At 38.9% G+C, this 27,644-nt stretch overlaps 1 protein-coding gene across 9 annotated transcripts in view; it reads left to right on the top strand.

Moving 5' to 3' along the window:
• Positions 1-27,644, top strand: part of DYNC1I1 (dynein cytoplasmic 1 intermediate chain 1) — a 289,513-nt gene that overhangs the window by 174,318 nt on the left and 87,551 nt on the right. For all 9 annotated transcript variants that reach the window (XM_088797746.1, XM_088797748.1, XM_088797745.1 and 6 more), the window contains 3 exons: positions 3,780-3,942; positions 6,267-6,366; positions 14,145-14,270. In XM_088797746.1, coding sequence (XP_088653872.1) covers positions 3,780-3,942; positions 6,267-6,366; positions 14,145-14,270 — 389 coding nt within the window. The remainder of the gene's footprint in view (positions 1-3,779; positions 3,943-6,266; positions 6,367-14,144; positions 14,271-27,644) is intronic.

Here is a 27,644-nt window from a genome sequence, read left to right as displayed (position 1 = left end):
TAATTTTTTATGTTGGAATTTAAAGCTACATCATTGAAACAAGGCAAGACATTTCTGAAGTGGATATTTAAAAAAAAAAAATCTTTTCACCTAAAAATGAGATTGTAAAATCTCAATATAAATTGTGAATTTCATTATGAATTTTACATTTTTACAGAGGAAAAAAACCCTAAGAACCTGAGAAACCAAAAGATATACTGCATAGTAAATAGAGTAAATTAAACAGAAACTGAAAAATTACACCTTAAAATCTAAAGAAAACTCAAAAAAGCAGAAGGAATAGGATAAAATCATCTTGAAAGACATAAAAAAGTATTTTCATATGTAAAACCAAGAGAAATGAACATTTCTATAATAAATAGAATAAGAACTTAACCCTAAAAAGTTTATATTAGATTTTAATTTTGTAGGACATGAATTCATAGAACCAGGCAGTCGTCTAAACTTTGAATTTCATGAATGCAGTACATTGTTTTCATACTTGTTATTCAAGCTAAATATAACCGTTCAGGTAAATTTTGTTAAGTTTGGAAACTTGTCATGTCATTTGAGTTGTATGTAAGTCATATTCATGTGTTCTACTTTTCATAAAGAATGTTTTTTGTTTTTTTAAAGGTTACTTTAAATGCACAGAGTATTGTTAGCTCCTGGCAAAAATACTAAATATTTTGTTGCAAAAACAAACAACAAACCTGCTATAATTGAATTTTCTGCTTAACTTATACAAAAACTCAGATATCAATTCCTATGTTTTGTTCTGATATGCCTTTTGCTATTAAATTAATCCCTACCTATTTATGCAGTAAACATGTTAAAAATAATTTATTAGGTTCCAGTGATAGGGAAAAGCTGCACAAACAGGTATTTCAGGGAGAATTGGGATCTCTCCTGGGGTAATTCTGATTCCAATTATTTATGCTTATATTTTGAACCTTGTGGATTCCATTAATCGATCAATTTTCTTTCATAAAATAAGATGTCTGGAGAGGTCTTTTCTGATTACAACTTTTGATTGTGGTTCCTGGATACTCCATTAGGTTTTCATTATATTGTAAAAGCATTTATCAATTTAAAGATTTTTAAATATGGGAGGTTGGAGTTTTTATCAAAGATAACTATGATCCTGTTTAACTCCTAAGTTGAATATTGTTTATGATTTTAAAAAAGTACTTGCATCTTGTTTTGTGCTAACAAATCATGTCATTTGATCCCTGTTAGACATCAAAGCTTAATATGCATAAAAGATATCCTTTGTTTTGCTTCAGTAGCAATTTAATTTCAAGCCAAATATTGTATTGTCAAATATAATATCTGGAGAGGCTACTGCTTCACCTACCTGAACTTGTCCTCTGCAAATACACTTTGATCAGCCATTTATGTTTCTCTTAGAGAAGAAGTTGTATGTCTTGAAAACTGAGATCAAAGTGACAATAAGCTACAGAGAAGAAAAAAATTACAGAAAATTACACAGATACTATTTTTTATTTAAAGTAATGGACCTGTAAGGAAAGATACAGGCGAAGTACAAGTAGCTGAAAAAGATAAACAGAGAAGAGAAAGGTGTTTCTTTTATATTATAAAAACAGGAATAAAGGGGCAAATTCCTATTCCTTTGCTTAATTTCAAATGTGTCTCATGTCATCATCCATCAACAGTGACTAAGGCTGAAGGAGGCTTTTAAAATAAGACATTCTTCTTGGTCCGATACTATCTTTGTTTAGTGAAGTTTATTTATTTTTATAACAGTACTAACCAAAACAAAATGACCCTAACATTTTGTAGTGTTTTTTTTTCCTTTTGCCTAGTTACATTTAGTAGTTTTACTGTTTTCTTGACCTTACATAAAGATGAAAAATTCAAATTCCTAATTTATGGGAGTTTTGAAAAGTAGACCAATAAATTGCTACTTAATTACCAATTATTGAATGCTTATTTGCCCCATATATTTATCTTTAACCCTTAAGCCAGACTTAAAGTTTAGGTATCATTACCCCATTTTATAGATAAAACTGCTTCTCAGAGAGGTTTAATTGATTAAAGAATCAAATCTAACATACTGCCCAGTAAAGGTTGGATTTCAGGTTGGTTTTCTAGAGTTCTTCTTGTAACTTATGGTCCACAAATTGCTCACTTCACGGTTTCTCAAACTAGTATCTGGGTAACACTGCTTAACTGAAGTTGATGGGGGTTCTTGGAGAGTCCCAGTACACACTGGCATATTTAGGGCTCTGGAGACTTCGGCAGCAAAGAAATATTTCTAACTATATTTAGGGATGCTAGAAACTATGGCGTGAACTGTTTTTAGAGAAGATCTCCTGTAGTGCATGAATCATTTGTGTTATATTACCTGGAGAGCTTTTCTCATGGTGTGATCTATCTACATCAGAATCCTTCTAGTTTCTGGTACAAATACAGATTTTTGGAGTCATTCTAGACCTCCTGCATTGGCGTCTGGGGCAGGAAAGGGGAGATTGGAAGGGGAGAGACATTATGAACATTAAAAGTTTGAGATCCACTGCCGTGGTTCTGCAGAAGTGCTTTTGGACAATTCCCATTTCTTGGGACAATGGCTTGGAGATACCATTAATAGAATCAAATAACATTTCCTTAAAAAATTATGCTACAGATGACTGACACTACCTAAAATGTTCCTCTGACCATATGGCCAGGTAGAAATCGGTCCTGACTAGAGGATGGTGGTGGAAGTTTTGGGGAAATGATTCCACCAGGGACCCCACCTGTGATTGTGATACCCTACCCTCCTTCCTTAGCTTAAACTTCACATGTTTCTGGTTCTCCTGAAAGAGTAATTTATCAAACATTTATTGAAGGCACTCTGCCTGAGGGGCACCCAGGGTGCCTGAGAGTTGAATGGGGGTTCCTGAAGAATCACAAAGGTTCAGCTGACAGTTTCTACCTTGAGTGCTTCTCAGTGTGGGAGTTCTTAATCCTTTCTCTATTGTTTTATGTAAGCCCAGCAACTGAAGAAACAGTGTATGTAACCCAATTGTGACTCTGAGGTGAACTGACTTTCTTTCAGACACTATGACATATTGTTAACTATTTGAGCTCTCTTTGCCTCATTTTGCATCTTCAAAATTAATATGATAAGATTAATCATACCAGAAAAGTAAGGCATAAAAGCAAGTATGAGGTGTCTTACAGAAGCATTTATTTGTTCCATGTGTTTGTTGAAAAACAGAAGATATTTTGGGTGAAAGCGGGTTTGGAAGGACATGTTTCAGGTTTTGAGTGGAATCTATATAACAATTAAGTCAACCTTATCAACTCACCAGGTTAAAAAAACAAAACGAATTTATCCATGGAAAGAGGAAGAGTGCTATCTGAATTTATGTTATAGATAGTTCTTAACTATTTAATATGTGCAGTTTTATAGTAGTATCTAATATACATACCTGGTTTTAGATTTCTCTATTATGTACTATTTCAGCTTTTTTTCAAGTTCAGTTCTAAAGAAAATAAAATTGTTCAAAACGGATGACCAAAAACCCACCAAGTTGTTTTTATTTGTAATCTTTTTCAACTCTTCCAAATAGTAATTAGGCCAGATATGAAATCTTTTTGTAACATTGGCAGTGGAGACATCTGCAGAAACCTTTAGTGTGAATTTGGGAGTAATTTAGACTAGATTAACAATGGCTTATCTCACTGTCTCATCACTCCTTTGATAAGCAGTTTCTTTCAAGAGTTGGATTCCTTGTGAAATGTTTTTAATTGTCCTTTTTTTTTCCCCCTAACAATCTCTTTTACATAAAAAGCCCCTCCAAGGGAGCTGACAGAGGAAGAAAAACAGCAGATCCTGCATTCAGAGGAATTTCTCATCTTTTTTGATCGGACCATACGGGTAATTGAAAGAGTACTAGCAGAAGACTCTGACATCTTCTTTGACTACAGTGGTCGAGAGTTAGAGGAAAAAGATGGGTTAGTTTCTTGTGTGCATTTAAAAAAAAAATACAATGATAAGTTATCTGTTGATGCTAAATTCATGTATGTATTGACTTGGCAAATCCCAAAACTAAGAAATCAGAGGAAGATGAAATTCCAGGGTTGATCTTGCTAAACAGCATTGACTAAGGACTTTGGTTATAACTTCTGGTTTAGAGTTTCCCTATAATTAGCATGTGCTTCCGTGAAATGCTTTTGAACTTGATATCTGGGGAACAGTCCAGGTGATAGAGATTGGCAGACTCATGTACATTGTCCTCTGAGAAAAAATTTTTATAAGCAGCAAAAGGAGATTTGCCTTATATCCAGCAGATCTATTTTTTATGTCTAAGCCAACGGAAGCTGAAGAAAATAAACATGAGATATGAGAGACCTTAACTGATGGGGTAGACAGTGAACAGAAACTGGAAACTTTTTCCTCTTTTGATACCATAAGATTATCTGTATATGCCTTTTAGGAAACACATGTACAGGGCTATATATTTAAAGATAAAACAAACAAAGACTAATCAATAAAAGCGAATGACCCCACATGACTTTCTCCGTGACTGCAGCATATATATTGTAAAAGGCAGTGGCTGCTAACCATTGTCATAGGGATAAAGGAGGCATTTTATGAACTTTGTGAGAGAGAGAAATAGCTGGGTTGTAGCCACCAATTTCTTTTGGCCAAGAACAATATAAAAAGGTGAAATCACCTTGCTTTTTCATCAGACCTGATGACTATTTCTAAAATTCAAATATATTCTCAAAGGACAACCTATCATCATTGAAGACACTCAAAGGAATGTAACAGAGGCTCCAAAAACAGTTTCAAAAGGGAGTTCTGAAAATGTTCTAAAGAGCTGACAGAATCTTTAGCCTACTTCAAAGAGACAACCGTGTTTTGAACATACATGTTCTGCGATTGTTTTCTTTTTAAAAAGCCGACTCTGTGTGGCTTAGTTGGTTTTCTGGGTCCTACTTCCTATTGGGTGCCTGGCCCAGAGTTATTCTGGTTTCCTGGCAGTTCCTTGGGTGCATGTACCTCTTCCCTGAGTTTGCAAAGGTGGAGCTGAAGAAGGGTTAGCAGGAGAAAGCAACTCATAATACGTCAGCTGATTAGAGCCTAAACTGAATAATCTGAAGCCGGGTCACCCCGTCTAAACAAGATCTACGAGTATGTGAGACAATTGATGCAGGTTGCAAGCCAGTAGAATGAAGCAATTGAACAAAAAAAAGGGAGTGTGGAGCAACTCCTGAATTGACATTTAGGCAGCTTTTTAGGCACATCCCAAAAAAGCTGCTAGAACAGAACAGGCATTACTCAATTTAAACTTGGGGAGCAAATGCAGGACCAGTGTTGGGTTCTTCAGAGGAGGTTTTGGGGTCAGCTGAATATCAGCGAAGTAAACACTAGCCAAAGTGTAGCCCAGATGCCATTTTGGTCTATGTAAAGTATCTAATACGTTTGGTGAACTCCCCACTTTCCACCATGTCTGTCTCATGGTAGAACTCATCACTTGCTATTGAGCAGGGAGACAGCCACTATAGTCATTCAGAAATTTCAGGGTAAAGGGAAACATGTATGTTATCTCTGGTCTAAGCCTAGATAAGGGGGCATGGATATAAAAGCATCTCCAAGGGCCGTCCCGGTGGCTCAGGCGGTTGGAGCTCTGTTCTCCTAACTCCGAAGGTTGCCAGTTCGATTCCCACGTGGGCCAGTGGGCTCTCAACCACAAGGTTGCCGGTTCAACTCCTGCAAGGGATGGTGGGCTGCGCCCCCTGCAACTAGCAACAGCAACTGGACCTGGAGCTGAGCTGTGCCTTCTACAACTAAGACTGAAAGGACAACAACTTGACTTGGCAAAAAGTACACACTGTTCCCCAATAAAGTCCTGTTCCCCCTTCCCCCCAAAAAAAAGCCATTAAAAAAGAAAAACATCACCAAGTGTCCTGTGCTCCATTGACAGCTGAGAGAGTTCTAGTAAACTCTGCTTCCCAAGTAAGATAGAACTTACTTGGGAAGAGGAGAATCCTTTAGTACTGGTCAAGAGAAGAACCTGAGACAAATTTGACATTTTGTAGCAGGCTTGGAACAATATGTAGAAACGTTTTCTGGGCCAGGTTAGAGAAAACTTGTCGTAAAGGAGACTTTCCTTCCTTTATTTGTGGTCAGAGTTTTCTATCTAAATTGATGCTTTAAGTTCAGAGAATACTGTGTGCCGTAGTCTTGCCATTTGATTCTTTCAATGTGAGCAGCAGAGATAAAGTCCTATTCTGAAGCATCTTATTTGTCTTTGATGTTTCAATCCTCCTAGGGATGTCCAGGCTGGAGCCAACCTTTCTTTCAACCGGCAGTTCTACGATGAGCATTGGTCCAAGCACCGAGTAGTCACTTGTATGGACTGGTCTCTCCAGGTAAGACTTCCTGCTGGGGTGGGACAAACTGGGCTTATATTCGCATGGGATTTGTATAAAAAAATAAGAGAGATTTGCTCCACTATTTTGGATATGTTCATTAACCTACAACTTTTTTCCATGCCTGTTGCTTGTCTTTCTTATTTTACTGAGTTTTCAGTTTAATTTTTACACTCTGTTATTCATATACATTGAGAAGTTACTATACGGCAGATACCAGACATAGAGCCAGGCCATTCTGTCTGTGGAACTGCTCTCATTAAGGTTACCAGTGATTTCCTACTTACCAAATCCTGTGGCTATTTTTAAGCCTTCTTTGGCCCTGACTTCTCTTTGTTGTTCAGCTTAGTTAACTTCCCCAGACTTATTAAAACAATAGCCTTCCATTAAGTTCTACAACTCTATTCTCTTCTAGTATTCAGACTTCTCCAGGACTTCTTTTTTCTCTTCCACCCTTGTGATCCTCGGGGTCATGTCCTCAACCTCTACTCTTCTTCCCAACGTGCTGTCTGTGGGAGATATTTTCCACTGCTTTGGATTCAACCACCACGTGAACAACCTGTGTATATCTCCCACCTAATCTCCCCCCTGAATTCCACTTTACACATCAGAGAGATCCACTCAGTTGTCCCATAGAATCTCAAACTTACAACTAGCTCATTATTTCCACATATCGAAATCATTTTTTGCCTACTACATTCTCTCTATGTTAAAACCACACCCAAGGACCTAAAGCAGAACTTTCGTCATTAACATTAGCAACTTCCTCTCCCTTATCTCCTAGACCCAGTCTGTCTACAGGAATGTCCATTTCTCCACTCATATATTTATTATCTTACACCTGTAATATTGCTAACCTTGTAATTGGTCTTTCTACATCTATGCTTGTCCATGCATAGTTTTCCTTCTGGATGTCTAGCCAAACACAGTTGGCTGTTGATCAGTGTGAGGGTTAGGGACACCAGCCGCCAGTCCCACACAGTCAAAAATCTGTGTATAGCTTCTGACTTACCAATTGTCCCTCGGTATCTTCGGGGGATTGGTTCCAGGACTAAACCTCCCCCCCGCAACCCCCACAGATACCAAAATCTATGGCTGCTCAAGTCCCTTATATAATAAGATGATGTAGAGCAATGCAGTTAACGCTCCACACCCATGGATTCCAAAGCGGGGATACAGAAGGCCAACTGTATATTTATTTTTAAAAATCAGCATATAGGTGGACCTGTGCATTTCAAACCCATGTTGTTCAAGGGTCAAATGTAATCTTTCTAAAATGCAAACCCGATTGCTTCACTCCTTTGATTAAAACTCCCCATTACCTTTAAGAGAAAAGTCTAACTCTTTAGTGGAGCATTCAGAGTAAAAGTAGGCAAATTTACCAAATGCCAATTTGCTGAATGGCCAAATCACCTAGCTGACAGCCTACCCAGTGCTGAGCAGTTAAATTATGTGCACACAGGCACACAGCGTAGTGGTGTGGAAGGCTGAATTTGAACCCAGGTGATCTGCCCTCCAAGCCCAGGTTTTTTTACAACCATGCTCTGTTCTCTCCTGCAATGACAATGACATAATAGCCATGAGGGGAATAGGAATGGCGAGTCCTGGCCATTTATGTGCAGCACAGTTTCTGCTTTCTTGTAGTCTGTGCTTTTATTAGTCATGATAATCCTGGCCAACTTTTAGTTTGTGTTTCTTATGTGCTAAGTACTGTGCCATCGGCTCTGATGGCATTATCCTGTTTCACTCTCATAACATCGTATGAAGCAGCCACTATTACTGTTTTCGATTTTACAGCTGAGGAAATTGAAGCTCAGAGAAGCAGTTTGCCAAGTCACTCAGCTAGGATGTAGGAGAGTAGGGACTTGAACCCAGGTCTTTTAGCACCTCAGCGCACATGGTTTTCACCACGGCCTCCCTCGAGGGGCTTAGGAATCTGCAACTAAGAGACATTATAAGTGCTGAATTCTATGGGGCAGATAGCAACTGCTTTCAGAGTTCAGTAGAGGTTGGGATCTGTTTCTGGTCAGACAAGACATCTCACAAGACAGATTTAGACAAATGGAGGAGAGAAGAAGGGGTTCTGGGCAGAATAGTAAAATATGTGAAGAGCCCCATTTCATCCTACTGGAGAACAGGAGAACTGAAGAGAAGTTGTAATCCCCACAACCAGACTGTCATCAGCCACCAAGTGGGTGAGGGTTCTGTCCTCTTGAATCTCCTTTTACATCCAAACAGCAGAGCACGCAGCGCATGATTGCACAGAGACTGGTACAAGCAGGGTTTGCTCAGCCACTTCCCGCCAGTCTGTGGGTGGTCTGTGAGCACGCTCGGGTGTATGCACAGAAACCAGATCCAAGCCTGAGGAAACACTTAGCTCGGCTTGTTCACTTGTTCAGAGTCTGGAAATTACACAGGAATCTTATCTGACACATTCCTCAAAGGCAACTTTTGCTGTGTTCCTGGATGGGCTGATTGCGCTCCCTCAGGGGGCGGCAGGGCCAACATCAGCGGGGCTGGTCCCTCCTGGCCTCAGCATGTGATGGAACATCTTGCCTGAGGATGGATTTGCCTCCACACAGGGTGCAGTGTGATATTTTTGTTGCAGGAAGTGAAACTGTAAAGGCCAGAAACTCCACCATGGAGAGACCACATTTATTTTTCCCCATTTTTGTGTAAGCTGTTCATCTACACTGTGGGGAAGAGGTTTACAATTCTGAAAAATGTATTTTATATGGAGCATGAGAAAAAAGAATTGGAATCGTCAGTTCCTACCTCATAATACTTTTGTCAGGTTCAGAGGACTAGGCTTATATGCTTATGGGGTAAAGAGACTTCCTGAATGGATGTAGATGCAATCTAGAGATGTGAAGAAAGAAGAGAAGGATAGAGGCACAGTTTTGGAGTCTAATGGGGGCATGTGTGTGTAGAATGATTCCCTGATAGGAACAGAATGGAACAGAGGGGAGAAAAAGGAAGAAACGACAGTAAGTCGTCACTTAACATCATGGTCAATAGGTTCTGTGACTTTAAGCAAAACGACATATAATGAAACCAGTTTCACCGCAGGCTAATTGATATAAACAAGAGTTAAGTACCTACAGCATCTCCTGAATATTATAACAAAATGACATTGGATGAAATGATGTTATTCGAGGACTTGCTGTATGAGGTTTCTGCATAGCTTTGCTTTGATCTCCTGGGCTTCTTAAACAAGAACACTACACCTTTGCAATATTTGAAAATATCCACCAAATATCATTCCCCAGAAGAAATTTAGGCACTTGGGGAATTACTTCAACTTTGGTATTCGTGGAGCATTGTTTGGCAGAGAAAATCAATAATACTTTCCACATAGCACAGGACAGGTTTTCCAGACTTGTACCAAATCAGACTCATGATCTTAGTTCCACCATATATACTCCTCTCACATGTAAATTGCATTCTCCGGCCTTTCAGTCATGACACAAACCCAAGTAATCTTTGACAGCTTTTTTAGTTGCCAAATTCAATCAAATTTACAGTAGCAAAAAGACTCCCATGGATACCAATTCAAATCCACTGATACATGGATTTGACACTTACTTTAGGTGGGGCCCCTGTACTGCTTGTTTAGATTAGGAAATAGCCTCATAACTGTTCTTCCTCCCTCAAGTCATCACACTGATGAGTCCCTGTAAGTACTTTCACCAGATTAACACTTGTGAAGATTACTTATATGCTCTCATTAGTACCTTGGACAAATTAATTGCCTGACTTCTCTTGGCTTAAGTTTCCTGATGCGTAAACCAACGATAATAATACCTAGCTCACATGCTTGTTGTGAATATTGCATGAGTTAAGGTATTTAAAGCACTTAGAATTTTAAAAGTATCTAGTACATAGAAAGTACTCAATAAATGTGACAGTAGGGAGAGTAGCAGTGGTAGTACAGTATGAATAATTGTAGAGTATGACTCCTGCCAACCCTAAAGTCTAAAATCATTAGCTAGTACTCCATAACTTCTGTGATGTCCCGCCCTTTCTTCTTTCTTACCTCTCCCCTCAGCCTGCCTCCCAGCCAAATGCTACAACCTGAGGTCTCCTAAACCTATTTTTCCTCACTGTATTAGTTAAGAAAAATTTACCTCTGGCTAGCTAGTTTGGGCAAAAAGGGGAATTTATTGGAGAGCTACTGGGGTCCTTAGGGAATCCGTGGAAAAGATGAAGAGCTGGGACTCAGGAAGAGTAGAAATCTGGGCAGTTTGAGGGACCTCCCCAGTGAGATGCTGTCATAACCTGACTCAGTTGGCAGGTTCTGTGTCTCAGTTCAAAATGTATAATAGCTTACAGAATGTCATTTGCCCAGCTGGGTATCAACTCTGCAGTTGTACCAGGGAAGCTGCACCAGGGAGCTGTACCAGGGAAATCAAACAGCTGTTTATTGCAGTAATCTCCAAAGATGGGAGAATCAGTGTAAGCCAGCAGATACCCAAGAGAAATCTCCTGCACCCCTATTGGTACCCTTGTCCATACTCTCCTTTTCCTTCTCTCCTAATAACCCACCCATTTGACAAAGCCCAACTCATCCCATTTCTTTTCAGAAGTCCTTTCTAATTTTTCTCCCTGCCACTCCTCATCCCAACTAAAGTATTTCTTTTCTCCTCTGTACTTCTAAAGAACCTTGTTTACACTTACTTCCATCTTAGCACATATCATGTTCTGCTTTTATGTTTGCATTATAGTTATTCCTACATGAGTCTTCCCTCCCTCTACTTAACAGTGAGTTCCTATAGAGGAAAGTGTGTTGTTGTTACATTGTTCTCCCACATTTCACCTGGTGCAGTACATATGCGTGGGAGGCACTTGACACATGCTACAGTGGGCTAGAAGGGACGTGTGCTTTGAAGCCAGACTTCAAGCAGAGTTCTCATTTCTTCATTTATGAGCAACATAACTCGGAACAAGTCACTCACCAAGGGACCCTTGCCTTATTTGTCTGCAGAAATAGGAAAACCATTGCTTACTTTAGAGAACTGCAAGTGCCAAATGGGTTAACATTATCACCTAGCTCAGAGTCTGGCACAGAATGAGCACTTAAAACATGTTAGTTCTTTTCTCTCCAATAAATGTCAGATTTTTTTTTTTTTTCTCTATAAGAATAAACAGCTTAAGAGCAGATCTGGCAATTTCCAGGTAAAATTCTCCTAAGTTAAATATTAGATAATCCAGCCCCCGGAGAAATCACAAATTTTGTAATTGTTTATATTTTCTTTAAAATCATAATTTCAACCTTTAAGGTTTAAATAATTGTTCAGAGATTTACTTTTTATTGGAGAATAAGAAAATATGACTCATCATGTTCACACAAACAACAGAAAAAGACATACTAGAAGAGACTTTGAATTCATAAAATCTTGCATGTGATGAGTTAAATCAGTATCTTTAGGACTTATGAGCCCAATTATAGAAATTACGCTAAACTCGTTTCACTGATATTTTACTAAAACTCTCCCTGTTTTCTAAAGGAGTCTTAAACCCAAATAATTTAAAATATGTTTTAATGGAAAAAAGAAAAGCTACAAGTGGGAACTAACGATGAGACCCAGATGTGAAGCTCTGAGATATGATTCCAGACACATCTGGCTGCTCATTGGCCACTGTGGTAGTGGTATTGATGTTTATAGCGTTGCCTTTTCACATGTGACATAGTTAAACTTCAGATGGACAGTCTGGAGACTTCTGTGTTTATCTGGATGTTAGTGTCTTTGAATGTTCTTTGAATCAAAGGCCTTTCTTAACAGCAAATTGTAACTCTGTGCAGTTTTCTTAAGTTGAGGGAGCTGTAAGAATGAATAAAGCCATGTGAAGACTTAGGTTTAATTATTGTTGATAGGAAAAAAACGTTGATGTTCAAATTTATAAGGATAATCTTCTGTTAAATATATACACAGCATAGTGAAATAGAAGGGAAAAATTAAATTATTTCTGAGTAAAGGGTGATATGATCTGCTATAATCTTAATATAATTGCACATATAATGATGCAGTTTTTAATGGGACCGCCTTTTGGAAATCCTAGGTGGGAATGGCCTTTTCATGAAATGTTGTCTAACTTATAAAAACCTCCCATGAGATCCACCCTCACTTTGTCTATTAACACACAGCACAGAGTTCCTATAGGGTGAGGAGGTATTTCTACTCACTGTAGAATCCTTGTCATTTTACTGGTTGTGTTTCTTGCACTTATGTTTGTAATTGTTGGCATTATTTGACAACAAAGGATTAAATATACAGTCTTTCCGCTGAGCACAGTTACTACTAAAATTAAAAAGAGCATTTGTAATTCAATAGATTTTGGTACGAGCTATCATGTGCTAGGAGTTATTACACCCTAGGTTCAGAGGTCAATAAAAACCATCTCCTAAACTCTGAGAGTTTACAAACTAGTAAGAGACATAGATGTGTGTGTGGGGGGGGGTGGACAAACAAACATAGTACAATCTGACAAGTGCATTAATGGCTTGGGGGGGGGTCACACATAATGCTAAGGGAGCCAATGAGAGTCAAGGAGGGTAGTAACTAGTGGATAGTTAGGATTGTTCAGAGGAATTGATGCCTGCATTGAGTCTTAAAGAATGAGTTAATGATATATACAACAAAGAAGAGGCATTCCAATGAGAGTATCAGACTCATAGGTACAGAGGCTGTACCTATGAACCTTGAATCTAGCCCAGTGAGGCTGGGTCACAGAGTTTGGGGGTGGGAAGAGTTAGGGAAGGTTGTAAGAGATTAAGAAGAGGAGGTAAAAAATGACAGATCACAAAAGATCCTATATGACCTGCATTTTATCTTGACAGTAATGATGAGCCATTATTTTTAGCAGGAGTGACTTAGCCACATGTATGTTTTGTAAAGTCATATTGACAAAGGATGGAGAGTGGAATAGGTGAGGGTTGGGCTGGAAAGTCTGGAAACAGGAAGGCATTTAGGAAGCTGTTGCCTTCATTGAGGTAAGAAATTATTTTAGGAAGCTCTCATCTTAAGGATGGAAAGAAAACGTACATTTATTTGAAAGGTACTGAGGAAGTAGTGAAAGCCAGTACACAGGGCTGAGAAAGAGGAAGGAGTAAAAATGAATGTGGAATGTCTGGCCTGGGTAGCTAGGTGAATGTTAGTTCAAGGTACCAAAAGAGGAAGCCTGGAGGAGCAGTAGGTTTTTGTAGGAGGCAATGTGCTCATTTTTCTGTTCACTGCATCTAATGTGTCTATGAAATCCCAAATAAGTAGTCATTCATAAGAATCTGCAACTCAGAGAGAAATCCAGCCTAAAGATATAGATAGATTTAAACATGGTCAGCATATTCATGATTCTTAAAGCCATTTGGAGTAGATGAGGTCACTAGGTAGACAGGGACCAAAAAGAGGACATAAAACAGCTCCCTGGAATATGATAATAGAAGGAGAACCTGTAGGGACTAAAAAGAGTGGGCAGAAAGAAAATTGGGAGAGAAAGATGTAATGGAAGCCAGTATAGGAGGAGGGACTAGCCCAGATGTCAAGAGGTCCAGTAATGTGTGCAGCTCAGTAATTATTGGTGACGATGGCAAGCATATGTGGAACGTTCGAGGCAGAAACCAGACTGTGGTAGGTGGAAGCAGGAAGTTGGTATTAAGTATGCCACAACTTAAAAAGAAAGTGCCGTTTAAAGTCTGTAGCATCGCATGTGTCCGTAGGAATTAAAGTTTTCTTTGTGTTGTTATCTTGGCATAATCCATCTACGTGACCTCTTCCTTTCAGTACCCTGAGCTGATGGTCGCGTCCTACAACAACAATGAAGATGCTCCCCATGAACCAGATGGAGTGGCCTTGGTTTGGAACATGAAATTTAAGAAAACCACACCAGAATACGTCTTCCACTGTCAGGTAGGAGTCAGCACAGTAAAAATAACTTACATCTCCTACTAGACCAAATATAGTTCATGCTGCCTTGCATCTGTCTTATGTGGAGAGGAAGAACCGAGTTTAAAAATGGAATTGTTGACAATTTTGGAAAATTCCCCCACAGTAACCTATGTTTTGGGAAAGTGGCAACCCTCTCCAAACAGTTAGGAAGCCTGGTTGGGGACTATGTGTCATTTTCTTTCTATTTAAAACCGCCCCCATAAAGATGAGTTTATAAAGACCTCACACTTATGAAGAAATCCTGGTGTACCACTTCCTCTGCTTAGCAGCAACATACGCTTGCCCACCCATGTGGACATCCGCAGAGCACTGCCATTTCAAGTTCCCTCCTCTCTCTGAAATGCAGTTCAATGGGGGTTCACCAATCTTACATTTACGGGCGCCATCTTGCTTACAGATAATGGTATTTTTGTAGCGGTTTAGGGGAATATGTATCACTAATCTTTTTTGAATTGTTGAGAAATACAGATGCTGTTTCCAGTTTGCAAGTGCAGAGATCATTTCAAATAGTTGTAGATAGTTTGCTGCTTGTGTCTGCTGACACATTTGTCTTCTCTTCCATTCAACACAATACGTGATGAAATTATATTATGCTTACAAGCATTCAGCTTTGCTCTGTTGCCATGACTCTGCCTAAATAATAGGCCTCAGCAGTGGCCAATACACCAACCCCTTTATTAATGTCCCTATCCTGTGATTATGCACAGGAAAATGCACAACAAACATTCCAGCTCAAAGTTTCAGCTCCTCAAATATTACGATTCAGGCGTCCTGAGTGGCAGATTACTCTGACTACAAATATATCAGTTAAAAAGGGTAGGTAAACCTGTTGATCTTTGGGAGCTTAGTGCCATTTTATATCTAAGAGCTAAGTATCTTTTTGAACTGAAATATGTTTAGACTTTAGAACATTATCAGATATAATTTGGGGAACAGGAGCTGCTGGAATAAAAGCCCCAGCTTAACCTGATTGAGTAACCTCTAACTCTGGCCATGTTTTTCTAATTTGCTATCTTAAAAAACAACAAGAAGTCTAGGTCTGCATAGTAAATAACCTTTATTTTTTGAACCTTTGAAATAAGAACAGGTTTTTTTTCTGTCTTTTTTTTAAGATTATCAAATTTGTCAGTTTGATATGCTCTTTCTGTAAACACAGAAGCACAAAAATCTTAATTTTGTTCAGTTTTAAGAGGTTTGCTGAATTACCAAGAAAATACTAAAAGGATTATGGGTTAATCAGAAGCACATTTTCAAAAAACAGTGCCGTTTAAACTATTTTGATATTACATAAAGCACATCTCGAATTTAAAAAAAAAGAGAGGTAACACAATGTATTGTTTTAGTCGATGTACATGCTGTTTATCAAAATTTTAAAAAAATATATTAACTGACTATAGGTAGCCCATGACAATAAAAATTTGATAATATGCTTAATATTCACAGGATTGTATAGTAAACAGGTCAGTAGGACCATAATAATGCTGAGTGAAGAACCACATTTGAAAGGTCTTTGGAATTAATGGGAATTTAAAAATTACCTGTTTTATCACTCAATAGTTAATATGAGTATTGATTGAAAAGAGCATCCTCTCTTTACTTTCCTTGTATCTTTGGGATCTTTTACTAAAGATCTCACCAACATACATTTAATTTTATTTTAGTTTCTCCATTAAATGATCCAATATATGTATATTAGAAGAAAATATATTTCTGATTTCAAAAACAAAAACAACTCAGAAATACTCTGAATATCCTACCAAAAGATGCCGACTACAATATCTCTGTATCCCCCAACTTCTTACTACTATCTTCACTTCATCTGGTGACCAGAAGTGGATGGGGGTTCTAAACGCTATGTATTAGGTTGGTGCAAAAGTAATTGCAGTTTAAAAGGTTAAAAATAATTGCAAAAACCGCAATTACTTTTGCACCAACCTGATAGCATTGCCACCAGGAGCAAAGTGAGAGTCTTAATACTTTTAATTAACCTTTGAAGTTGATTCAGTGACCATGAGGACTCTGAAAGTCTAGGTACCAAATAAAAGCTACTCAATTCACCACACACATGTTTAAAGATATTGAAAATCAAGATTGTGCTACTCAGATAAGAATGATAATTAGTACATATAAATGACCCTTAATATTCATGAAAGACACATTCAGAAAACCTTATGAAAACTTAAATTGCTGAATACCACTATAGTACCTTTTCTGTGATTAAATTATTTCTCTTAAACTTATCTAACTATAGGGGACAGACTGTATCACCAGCTTTGGGAAGGTGAAAAGGGAAAGAGCTTTCATCCCTCTCTGGAGAGGAGGAAATGGAAGTGGGCATCACCAAAGTAATTATGAAGCCCTTTAGATGAGGACCGCTGGTAGTTTGAATATGCAGCAATAGTTGGAAACCACTATAGAGGAGAGATGAAGAAAGGGGATTATAAGGTGACAAAAGTGGTCACCCTCTTTATTTTGAAGTGTGGGACTCTTCTTCCTGCCCCACAATTCCCTTTTCCTCTTTTGCCCAAACTAAAGTGGTATTTCCTGCCTTTGTTACTCTGATGCTGATCTCCTACCTCACCCTATTTGAGATATTTCCTAATCAGCTCCCCTTTGCCTTCCCACCTGGTCTGTCCCCGCCAGAATCCTAACTTCAGCTGCCCCTCTCCTCCCCCCCCCTTGCAACTCCCCCAACACACACACACACACACACACACACACACACACACACACACTTATTTTCTCTAGCTCACTCATTGCTGGCATCTGCTTCCGTGGTGGATGGTCAGAAGACCTGGAGTGGTTTTTCCAGGAATGGGCTCAAGTCCACATTGAATATGACATAGGGACAATGTGCATTGGAGAGATGGAGAGTACCATTTTTGGGGGGTTAGTGACACACCTTGCTAGAGTTGATATCTGTGAAGTTAGGAGAAAAGCCAAGTAAATATCAATGGCTGCCAAAAAGAAAACAAAGTGCTGCAATCCTGAGTATGCCTGAGCTGATGGGAGACCAAACCCGGGGTAACTTAAGCAGCCAGGAGAGTTATAGCTGAATTAGTAGATGGAGGTTATGTGGAGGGAAAAAATAATAAGGGCAGTTTAGCTACCATGTACTGAACTCTGATAACTACTCTAGTGAATATAACTGCGTTTGTCTATATTTTCCACTTTCCCAACACTTCTGCCTCTATGATCTCATTGATCCTTACAACAGTGCAGCAGACAATAATTTTGTTCTTCTTCTTTTCCAGTTGAGAGAGTTCTCACTTTAAAGGTTCCCCAGCTAGTGAGCAGTAGAACAAATACTGGAACCGAGTCTCATGCTCCTAGGTTGCATTCAGTGATGGGGCTATGTGGGCCTTGATAAGCAGAGTCCGTGCAGTTCATTCAAGGAGTATTTTTGGCAGCCTGACACTTACAAGATGTTGGTTAGACAGGGTCCTAGCGTTGGCTACTACAAAGAGAAGCTAGACCCCAAAGGATATTCAGCAACCCCTGGGAGAGGCCTTGTGTCATGTATGGGCAACTGCTGGATTGGCTTCAATACTTGGTAGCCTGGCAGTCTGTCATCACTGGCCCGGTGCAAGGTATAACTGCATCCTGGGCCTGGAATAGTCAGGCAGGAGGGCATCCACCCACCATGGACCTCAGGGCACTCTCCTTCCTGCCTTTCAAGACCTCCTGGGTGGGAAAGACTCACAGGGGCACTTGGGCCACTCAAAATGCTCTGGCTGAGTCTGGGCTGAGGACGGATGTGATGGTGAGCCAGCCCGTGGGGCTCTCAGCAGTGGGGGCTGTAGGGAAAAAAAGAAAGAAAGAAAGAAACTATTTTGATGAACATATTTAAAAACCTGAAAAAAATTTAAAGCTGCCAGTCTAGAAATAAAAAAACAGCAAATTGGAGACCTTGATTGCTAAGCACTTCTTAGTTATAACATGCATTTCTTGGTAACATGGGACCAGCATCTTCTAAACCTAAAAGGGAATTTGGAGAGCCCACAGAATTAAAAAAATGTGGAAAAATCTAACACCCCCCCCCGCCCCCCATGCACCAACTTATCACTATTCTTCCACATCCTTTCTGATCTCTGGCAAAACTTACTTATTACAACTGATCTCTTCTAGACACTATCTCACTGAAATCAGGCAGTTTGTGCTTCCACATTCTCCTGTGATGTTGCAATAATTTCATAGTTACATAGTTTGGTTAGTAGGAAAGAGGACTGTGGACAGGGAGACGCAACAGGTGCCTTACAATGATTGTACTTTTATCATTTTGGAGTCATTGCATTAGCTATCCATTTCTTGATGATCTGTGTGGATTCTTCATATTTTTCAAAAGTGTATAATTGCAAACAAATCCTTCGTCTCAAAAAAGGGTCATTTTAAGCACTAGAAAGCAAATGCACAAGAAAAAGACATCAGTTCAGTGTTCTTTTGCAAAGACTGACAGGCTTTTAGCCTAATCCTAAAAAGAGTGCAGCCCGAAGGCTCATTTCTCTCTGTTAAGAATAGCAAGACGAAATACCTTCTACTTCCACAGGCAGTTTTCTGTCTTAACTAAAGTGAATTTTTAGTGTGGGCTCTGGTCCTGCATTTTCTATTTTCCTTTCAGTAAAAGTTGTCCATACTTGGAAAATATCGGTGGATTCTGCATAGAAATCAGCCACTCGGCCCCACCACACAACCTGGCAGAGCTCCTGCTGTCTTCTGTAGTGGCTTCTACACACTGTCATTACATTATGCATTCTGACCACCCTGCATTGCTTACCCTGGTGTGGTCTTTCTCTTTTAAATGGGATGAATAGAATCAGAAATATATATCTTAGAATTATCTGCATTGAGGTAAGTGGAAAAGTTATATTTAGAGGCTTGGCGTGGTCAGAGGATTTTATTTTTACTTTTATTTTTTCCTGATTTGGTTTCTTTGTTCTTAGCATTCTCTTTTTAAGGATTATCTGACAATGACCTGAAACTGACAATGACCTGAAACCCTCACTAGTTCAGGGGGACAATAGAATGTGAAGTGGAGTGATACTAACTAACCTCATTTGTGCCAGTGTTTTAAAAATCCTCAGTTGACTTTTTCTCTGTGTGGCTTTACTTCTCATCACGAGTCTATAGAGGTTATAGATGAGGTTGCAGCTCACAACCATCCAGTGTCTGGTTGTGCATGAGGTTCCCGCTAACCTTGAAGAGAAGCTCCCTCCTCCCACCGCATGAGGAGTGATGGAGACACTGGAGGGAAATTGGCTGGTGGTCAAGAGAGTTGACAGAAAGTCAGGACTTGCAGCTCTGCTTCTAGCTCACTCACCACACTATTGAGTGACCTGGGGGAGTGGCTGAGACCTGTTATAGTGTCCTGGAAAGACTTCAGTCTCTGGTGGAAACATCAAGTTTATTTCAATAAACTTGATTTCTTCTCCCATCGATTTTTGTCCTTTTCCCCAGCCCAGATTGTGGTCCATAATCCAACTCGACAAAACAGCTACAGGCAAAAAAGATATAAATTATTGTAAGTTAAATGCATTTTCCAAGGTATATTATGACCAGAGCAGTGTTAGAATGTGACTTAGGATTTTTATTTTTTAATTAAAGAAAGGATAATTTTCTTATAGTCTGGCTGATAAAAAAGAAGAAAATAAATTTTCTAAGCGTTTCTCTTGGATGTTGGGGCAAGGAGTGGCTACTGGGCAGAAGCCAACGAAGAGAAGGGGATGAATGACTAGAAAGTTCTTTGACAACTAGGGCTGCATATTTAAAATGCATTCCTGGGGTGACAAAATGAAAGGACCTAATGGGTGCTTAGTAATTAGAGAACAAAATCCATGGACAAGAACATCCTAACTAATACAAGTAAGACCCAGTTTTCAAATGCAATGCTGGATGTACTACAGGATGGAGAAACCCAGAAGAGGAAACCTCAACCATTGTTGCATAGATTGTGATACACATTTTGAAGTATACAATTACGGAAAATTAAAGAATGCACATGACATAAAGGTAAAATTAAGCTCTGACATAAAAGATACAAATTATGTGGGTCAGACAAGAGGAACAGCAGCACGGCAGTGCTATTTCGTGCCTTCAGGAAAAAGCATAAGGGAGTTCAAATGTATGTGCTGAAATGAAATGCAGACATTCGGAAACACTTCTTTTATGCCAATTGAGTCTGACTGGTCCCACGATTGAGGCTTCAGCGAGACACTGATTCTTATTAAATCAAACAGCAGGAACTTCTTTTTCTATTTTTGGCCCAGGAAGCTGGAAACCGAGAAACTGCTTTGCCAGCTTTCATTCTTTATCTGTCCTCTTTCTGGAATCTTCTCCCAAAAGTAACATAAGACGAAGCAGAATTGATCATTGGGATTTATCTAGGGAAATTAGAATTATCAGCAGGATTATAGCAAACAGATTGTTACCATAGACGATTCCTTATCTAAAAATAGCAGTGAAGGAGACCATATAACTTACAAATGACTGAGTGAGCTAGTTAAGGCCATGGCAATACACCTTTGAACAAATTGTTTTTAAATTGTTTTCTTTGGCTTGCCATGTCATATTGTGAGTGATCAAGCTAAAGTTTAATATTATTACAAAACTATCTAAGACTTGCTAGCATTGACTCTGCCCCATTAATGTGCACATATATTGGAGGCATAGAACCCAAACATTGAAGATTTTATTCAGTTCCCTAAATCCCTTTCCCTCCCCTTCCCATGCCCTGTGCTAAAACTGGACTGGACTTTCTCCCATTGTGTTTCATCAAGGAATTGTCCCAGGTATTATTGATGTTGAGCAATGGGAGCCAGATGGCAATGAGAGGTTTTCTGGACTGTCACTCTCCTGTCCTACCCATCACCCCACTCAATCATTCACTGAGGTCAGAGAAGCTGTGGTCTAAGGGAAATGGGTGTTCTCAGGCGTCTGTGCTGAATGCTGATGGGTTCCACTTACAGCATATTGCCACGTATAATGCGCTCCTGTGTATAATGCACTCCCACGTTTTTGGCCCAAACTTTCAGGGGACAAAAATCTTTCATTTTAATTCAAATTTTCATTTGTTTACATTTAGGTACTTGCTTTTTGTATTATAAAGGAATTTTAGCATTAATTTTTTAACATATTATGGTACAAGAAATTTTATGTACCAGTAACAAATTTACAATATTTACTCATCGTAGAAGGCCAAGACCTCTTCGAAGTTGCAAATTCGTCATAAGTTCAACAAAACCGATTATTGCATTTCAGGATATTATTTTACATACAGATATCGTTATTGATTTCTAGAGTTACACTTTTAACTCATAGGCATAAATAAAAGAAATAAAAACATTTATATAGATACAGAATTAGTACTTCCCATGTATAATGCTCATCCTTATTTTTCCCTCACAGATTTGGGCAAAAAATGTGCGCATTGTACATGGCAAAATATGGTACTTCTTAGGATTGTGTGGATACAGGAGATAACATAGGTGTATTAGTCTGTTCAGACTGCCATAACAAAATATCATAGACTGGGGGACTTAAACAACAGAAAGTAATTTTCCCACAGTTCTGGAAACTGGTAAGTCCAAGATCAAGGTGCCAGCCACTTTGGTTTCTGGTGAGGACTCTCTTCCTAGCTTGGAGATGGCTGCCTTCTAGATATTTCCTCACATGCCAGAGGTAGAGAACAAGCTTTTCTGGTTTCTAATACCATCATGAGGAACCATTCTTATGACCTCACCTAAACCTAATTACTTCTCAAAGGTCCAATCTCCAAATACTAGTACATTGGGAGTTAGGGCTTCAACTTAGAGATTTTAGGTGGATGTAATTCAGTGACTAGTCATAAGTGAACATGCTTTGAGAAGATAAAGTATTCTCTTTACATTTGGTTATTTCACTATTATTGTATGAGAGTCTCATAGGAGGAAGCTTAAACCTTGGCATTCTTATTTTTCTTGCTTAAATATATTCCTAATGAAATTTTGCCTAACTTAGATTCATTCATTCACTCATTTATTCAACAGGTATTTATGGGGTATCCACCATGGCCACGTCCTCACAATAACAATTGACTAAAGCTGAAAAGAGGTTCTCCCCTCTCCACAAGAACTTTAATTTGCCCCAGTCCCCACCATGTCCTAATTCCCATCACCTGGCAAGCATCTCTCACATTGATCAGATTCCTATATGTCCTTTTTATATACAAATGCCAAGTGAAGAGGGAATCGGAGACAATTACAAAGTTCTTTCATCCCAGTCATTTAAATATTTATTTCATAACTAAATGAAGATGACATTATTTACAGAATCCTGGGATTATAATTTGAGTCCCACTATTTAGAAGTTCTGTGACCTTGGGCAAGTCATACATGATAGTAAAATAAATAAATATGAAGCACTTTGTGTCAGGCAGAGTAAGTAACCATTGAATATCAACTACAATTATTATCTAACATGCAGAAATGAAATTCAAGATATGTAACAATGTGTATGGCCCTGTCAAATAGCATGGATGAGGGCCCTCACTGTGTCAGGCATTGCATCTTTAGTTGCTGAGTGAAGGAGGGAGGGACCAGGGTTGCCAGGCAGCAGGGGAGCATCAGAAGACCTTGAGAAAGCATCTTACCCACAAGTACAATATGCTGTCAATATTTTACTAACTGGTGATGTTGTACTAGTGTGCATGGCCTGTATATCATCCCTGCTACTTTGCTTCTTCCATGCTCTAGGTACAGATGTGTTTGCTTCCATGGTTTAATTACTCACACTGATTGCCTCAGGCACAGGCTTCACATAGTACCCTCTGGTTTCTGCATAGCTCATATGCCTGCACTGAAGTCTACCTAAACTATCCAGCCATTTGCCCTGCTTAAGCCACTCTATAGACCCAGAAGCAAGAGTAAGGAAGATGGGGCTCACAAATGTTCTACTTTCATCTAAGACCAGATTAGCATCCCTAAGAGCTATCCCTCCTAAAGACATATGATCCCTGCCCTTTGCTGGGGCTTCCATTCTCTGGAAGATTGTTTTGCCTTTATCCTACAAGATTTTAATACAAGCAGAAACAGATTTTTAAATATGCCAGGTGGTTGGGGCAGCCAATTAGCTCAGTTGGTTAGAGCACGATGGTTGTAACACCAGGGTTGCCGGTTCGATCCCCACATGGGCCAGTGTGAGCTGCGCCCTCCACAACTAGATTGAAACAACTACTTGGAGCTGATGGGTCCTGGAAAAACACACTTAAAATAAATAAGTAAACCAAGTGGTCTAAAAGGAAAGGGAAATCTCAGGAGGGCAGTTCTCTCCCTCAGGGGGGTAGGCATGGTGGATCCTGTTCTAGGGAAAGAAACAGTGAGCAGCAGAGGGGTGGGCTACGGTGTGGCCCCAGGCCATTAGCACTCACCAAGAGTAGTCTAGTCTGCTGCCACCTCTGAGAGGTGCCTATGCATTGCTTTGTTTTCACTATATTCTAAGCACTGACATGCTTCTGGACTTTAGGTCATCTATTTAAAAATAAATAAAAAACCTTTTCCCTCTCTATAAATCTGACCAAATCCTTCTAATTTATGTATGCATCTTTAAGTTGTCTGATACTGTGGATGAAAGGGGGTGCTTGACATACTATGTTATCAATAATACAGAGATGTTCATATTCTCCAATAGTTGCATTAACTTATCCCTTTTCTGACAGTGACTCTCAGCTGTTCTTTACATTTTTGTGATAGATTTTTGAACTTATTTGAAAGCATTAATCAAGAGAATTTGTGAAAGCAGAATTATTATCCTTACTCCCAGGGAAAGTATTTTTTTAACCTTGTTGTAACAAGTAGTCTACATTTTGCTTTTACCATGCGTATAGTTGATGTATAATTTAAAAATGGTTTGTTTATTAGTAGACAAAGAATTAAACAAGATGTTGCTTTTCTTAGGCAAAAGATTTAAGCTCAGTCAGTTTTTAATTGTAATTTCCTAATAAATTTATGGAATTTATATCTTACATACTACAAATCATTGTTGCTATAATCATTTTATATCTACATTTTCTTTTGTTGTTGTTCTTGCAAGCTGATATGTTTTCTTCTTTTGACATGTTTAAAAAGTATTTCCAGCACCTAGATACAATAAAGGTGTGTTATTTTTTTGCGTCTTTGCTTCTTGCTAACTTGGTTTGGCATTATGTTGAGTAGATGAAATTAAATTTATTTTTTATATACAACAAAATCCTTTATTTCTTTTTTAAAAAGTTTGTTATAAATATGGCTTTCTGAAAAGAGAAAGGAACAGGAGTAAAAATTATACACAAGTACCCACACTCATATAAATGCACACACACACCCAAGACTCTAAAATCCTAGTCAAAAGTTATATTTCATAAAAGAGAATTATAGTAATGTTGATGGTTTGCCAAAACCTCAAGCAGTGACAAAATCCACAGAGTGTCCTGAAAGGGATGCCTTTGCAAAACTGTGCCTCTCCAGATGGTTTAGATTAGAGATGTTTAAAAACACATGGCAGCATTAGTTTGGTTCAGAATTCATAGTTAATTCAGTAGATAAAATAATGCAAATTTGAAACTGTAGCCTGTGTATCAGAAAAATCATCAAATCTTATGATTGCTCTTAGGGGAGGTTGGTATGTGATGTGTTGATTTTTAAATGATCTAATTGAAATAATAAAATTAAGCAAGAAGGAGTAAAAAAGGATTGAAAATACAAGAGTATAAGTAAAAACTTTCTTCTCTGCAGAAGACTTATTCCTTTAAGCTGTCATATCCAATCAATTTGTATGGGATTTGACAGCCAATTGTCATTTCCTGAGATAAACTATGTAAAGAGGTTGTGTTACAGAGACAGTGGGGGGAAAAAACTCCCAGAACATGATTCAGAGAGAGGCCAAAATGTCCGTGAAGCCCACTAAGTGTTGCCAGGATCCCCTCATCTTGCTAAGAATAGCAGATAAGCAGCTTACGCACACATTTTCCCTTTAGCTTATTCAGCCTTTCCCCTGCATGTACGATTTCTGCAAGAAAGTGCCCTTGGTCCACATTTTAGTAAATTATTTTGCCTTATCTTTGGTTTTTAACCTTGGTGGGGGCTCTGTGTGAATAGTGCTGTTACACACTGTGCTCTCTAGCACAAGATGTGTAACTGTTACCCCAGGGCCCTGAGAAGCTCCATCACTAAAAGCCTGGCTCCCTCTGTCCCCGTCCTCATGTCTAAAATCAAAAGTATCCCACCCTCTGATCCCACAGCTGGGCAGCCGGCAAACAACTCCTGGAAAAGCACTTCTGTATGGGAACAGTATTAATGTAATTATGTATATTATCGTGTGTGCTACCTGCGGCACAAATAAAAGCTTTCAGCTATGTTAAAATTGCCACTGGAAGAATGTTCATTTCAGGGCTCAAAGCCTTTCAGAAAACACAGAACAAAGATTCCGTAAAAATAGACTCAGAAGGTTTCAAACAACAGTTGATGGGCTTCAAAGGGCTTAACTCTCAAAGGTGGCACAGTATTTAGTTCCCCCAGAATGGAACACATTTTGAGCATTTTCTAAGTATAAAAACTAGAACTGTGGCTTTTAATGTCTGGAAAGAGCTCCACAATCAAAGCAAATGTGCTTCTTTAGCAGCAAGTGCACACACACACACACACACACACACACACACACACACTCATACATACAAGAGAAATGTGGGGTAGAGGAGACAGACCCTGTGCACAGAATTTGTGTGGACTCATGGAGAGTTCCACTGAAAATTCAACTTAATTTTGCATTAGCAACAGAGACATTATATTAGCCATTCTAAATTACTAACACATAGTTCAGCGTCCATACCCACTTAATATTTGTAACCAGAGATTATAGTTTCATTTATTCTTCTAATCATTTGTTTTAATTAATTAATTTTTTTTAAGGAGGGCGCATCTCACAGTGGCCCATGTGGGGAATGAACCGACAACCTTGGTGTTATTAGCACCAGGCTCTAACCAACTGAGCTAACCCGTCACCCCTCTAATCACTTTTTAAATAAATGAAAATGTAAACCCCAGCTAAGTCAAATTCCTATTTTAAGATGGTTTAACTGTGTTCTACTGTGTAGAGAATGGGGATTATGTTTTTGCTTTTCATTTTGTTTTTCATGTGCTTGTTTCACATATATGACTTAATACTTTTTTCATGAGACCTATTAATAAGTTAAATTGTAGAATCTCAGGGCTTGAAGGAACTTTTGTGGTTTTCTGGACCAATTGCTTATTCAATCCCTGAATTCTCTTGAATGATGTCTTCTTTCCCTGCCACTTCATCACCTTGCCTTGCTTGAACATTGCTCATGCTCCTGCACAGGGCAAACCACCCCTCTCTGGCCAGTGCTGGAGAGTTTCCCACTGTGCTTGCATTCCATGCTAAATGATTGCTCATCCTGGACAGAGGCAACGTCACGCTGGAAGGTCGAGGTACCAAGTCCGGGAGTAGGCCAGCTGAGCTGGCTTTGGGTTTCTGAGAGTGAGAATGAGCACGCAAAAACAATACCGCTTGCTCTCCCCTGCCATCTTCCTCATGTGTCTCACCATCTTTATCCTCACCTGGCTTCCTTTAACATCATTTTATCAAAGGCTTAACAACATTGTGTCAACCTATTGCCATTAAAATTGTTGAAAAGATTTCACTTTGGGGGTAGGTGCTCAGGGGAACGAAAGTTCTACTTGTGCTCTGCTGGTCATCCCCCCACCTCCAAAACCAGACTTCTGATCATGCCCTCTATGTGTTTTGTGGCATATCCTTTAATATGTTTGGTAAAATTGTGAGGACTTGCTAAATTTTGGAACTGGATTTCCCTGGATTTCCCCCTCTGTGTAATGAAAGCTACTGAGACAGGCCTAACGCAAACCTCCTGCCTTCAGAACATTACAATATGTTCTCCGCCTTGTAAGAGGGACATTTGAGCCAAGTTCTGTAAAATATCACAAACTCAGACAATGTGGAGAAAGAAGGCCAGTTCTTAAGTCATCTATTGCTCACTAAAGGAGAAAACTAAATGATTTTTTTTTTGAAAAGCAAATAATAACATCCTCCAAACTATCCTTTCTATAAAAAGAAATTTTCATACCTCAGTTCCTCTGATATGATATCTGCTGATTTGGGACATTGCTACTGAAATGAAAACAGATTAACACTAAGAGTATGTGATAACCTGAACTAGTAATCAAACATCAAGGGCCTGATTACTTTAATGAAGTGTTAAGAATGTTTTGATGTTTGCATATTATAGGTCATAAATGACTGAGGGACTTATAAAATATTTATTCCCCAACACTGTTCATTGCGTTAGAAAGT

Source organism: Rhinolophus sinicus, chromosome 4 (assembly GCF_057876585.1).
Source record: "Rhinolophus sinicus isolate RSI-liver-muscle chromosome 4, RSI-T2T, whole genome shotgun sequence".
Classification (NCBI taxonomy): domain Eukaryota; kingdom Metazoa; phylum Chordata; class Mammalia; order Chiroptera; family Rhinolophidae; genus Rhinolophus; species Rhinolophus sinicus.
This window is presented reverse-complemented; position numbering and strand designations above follow the sequence as displayed.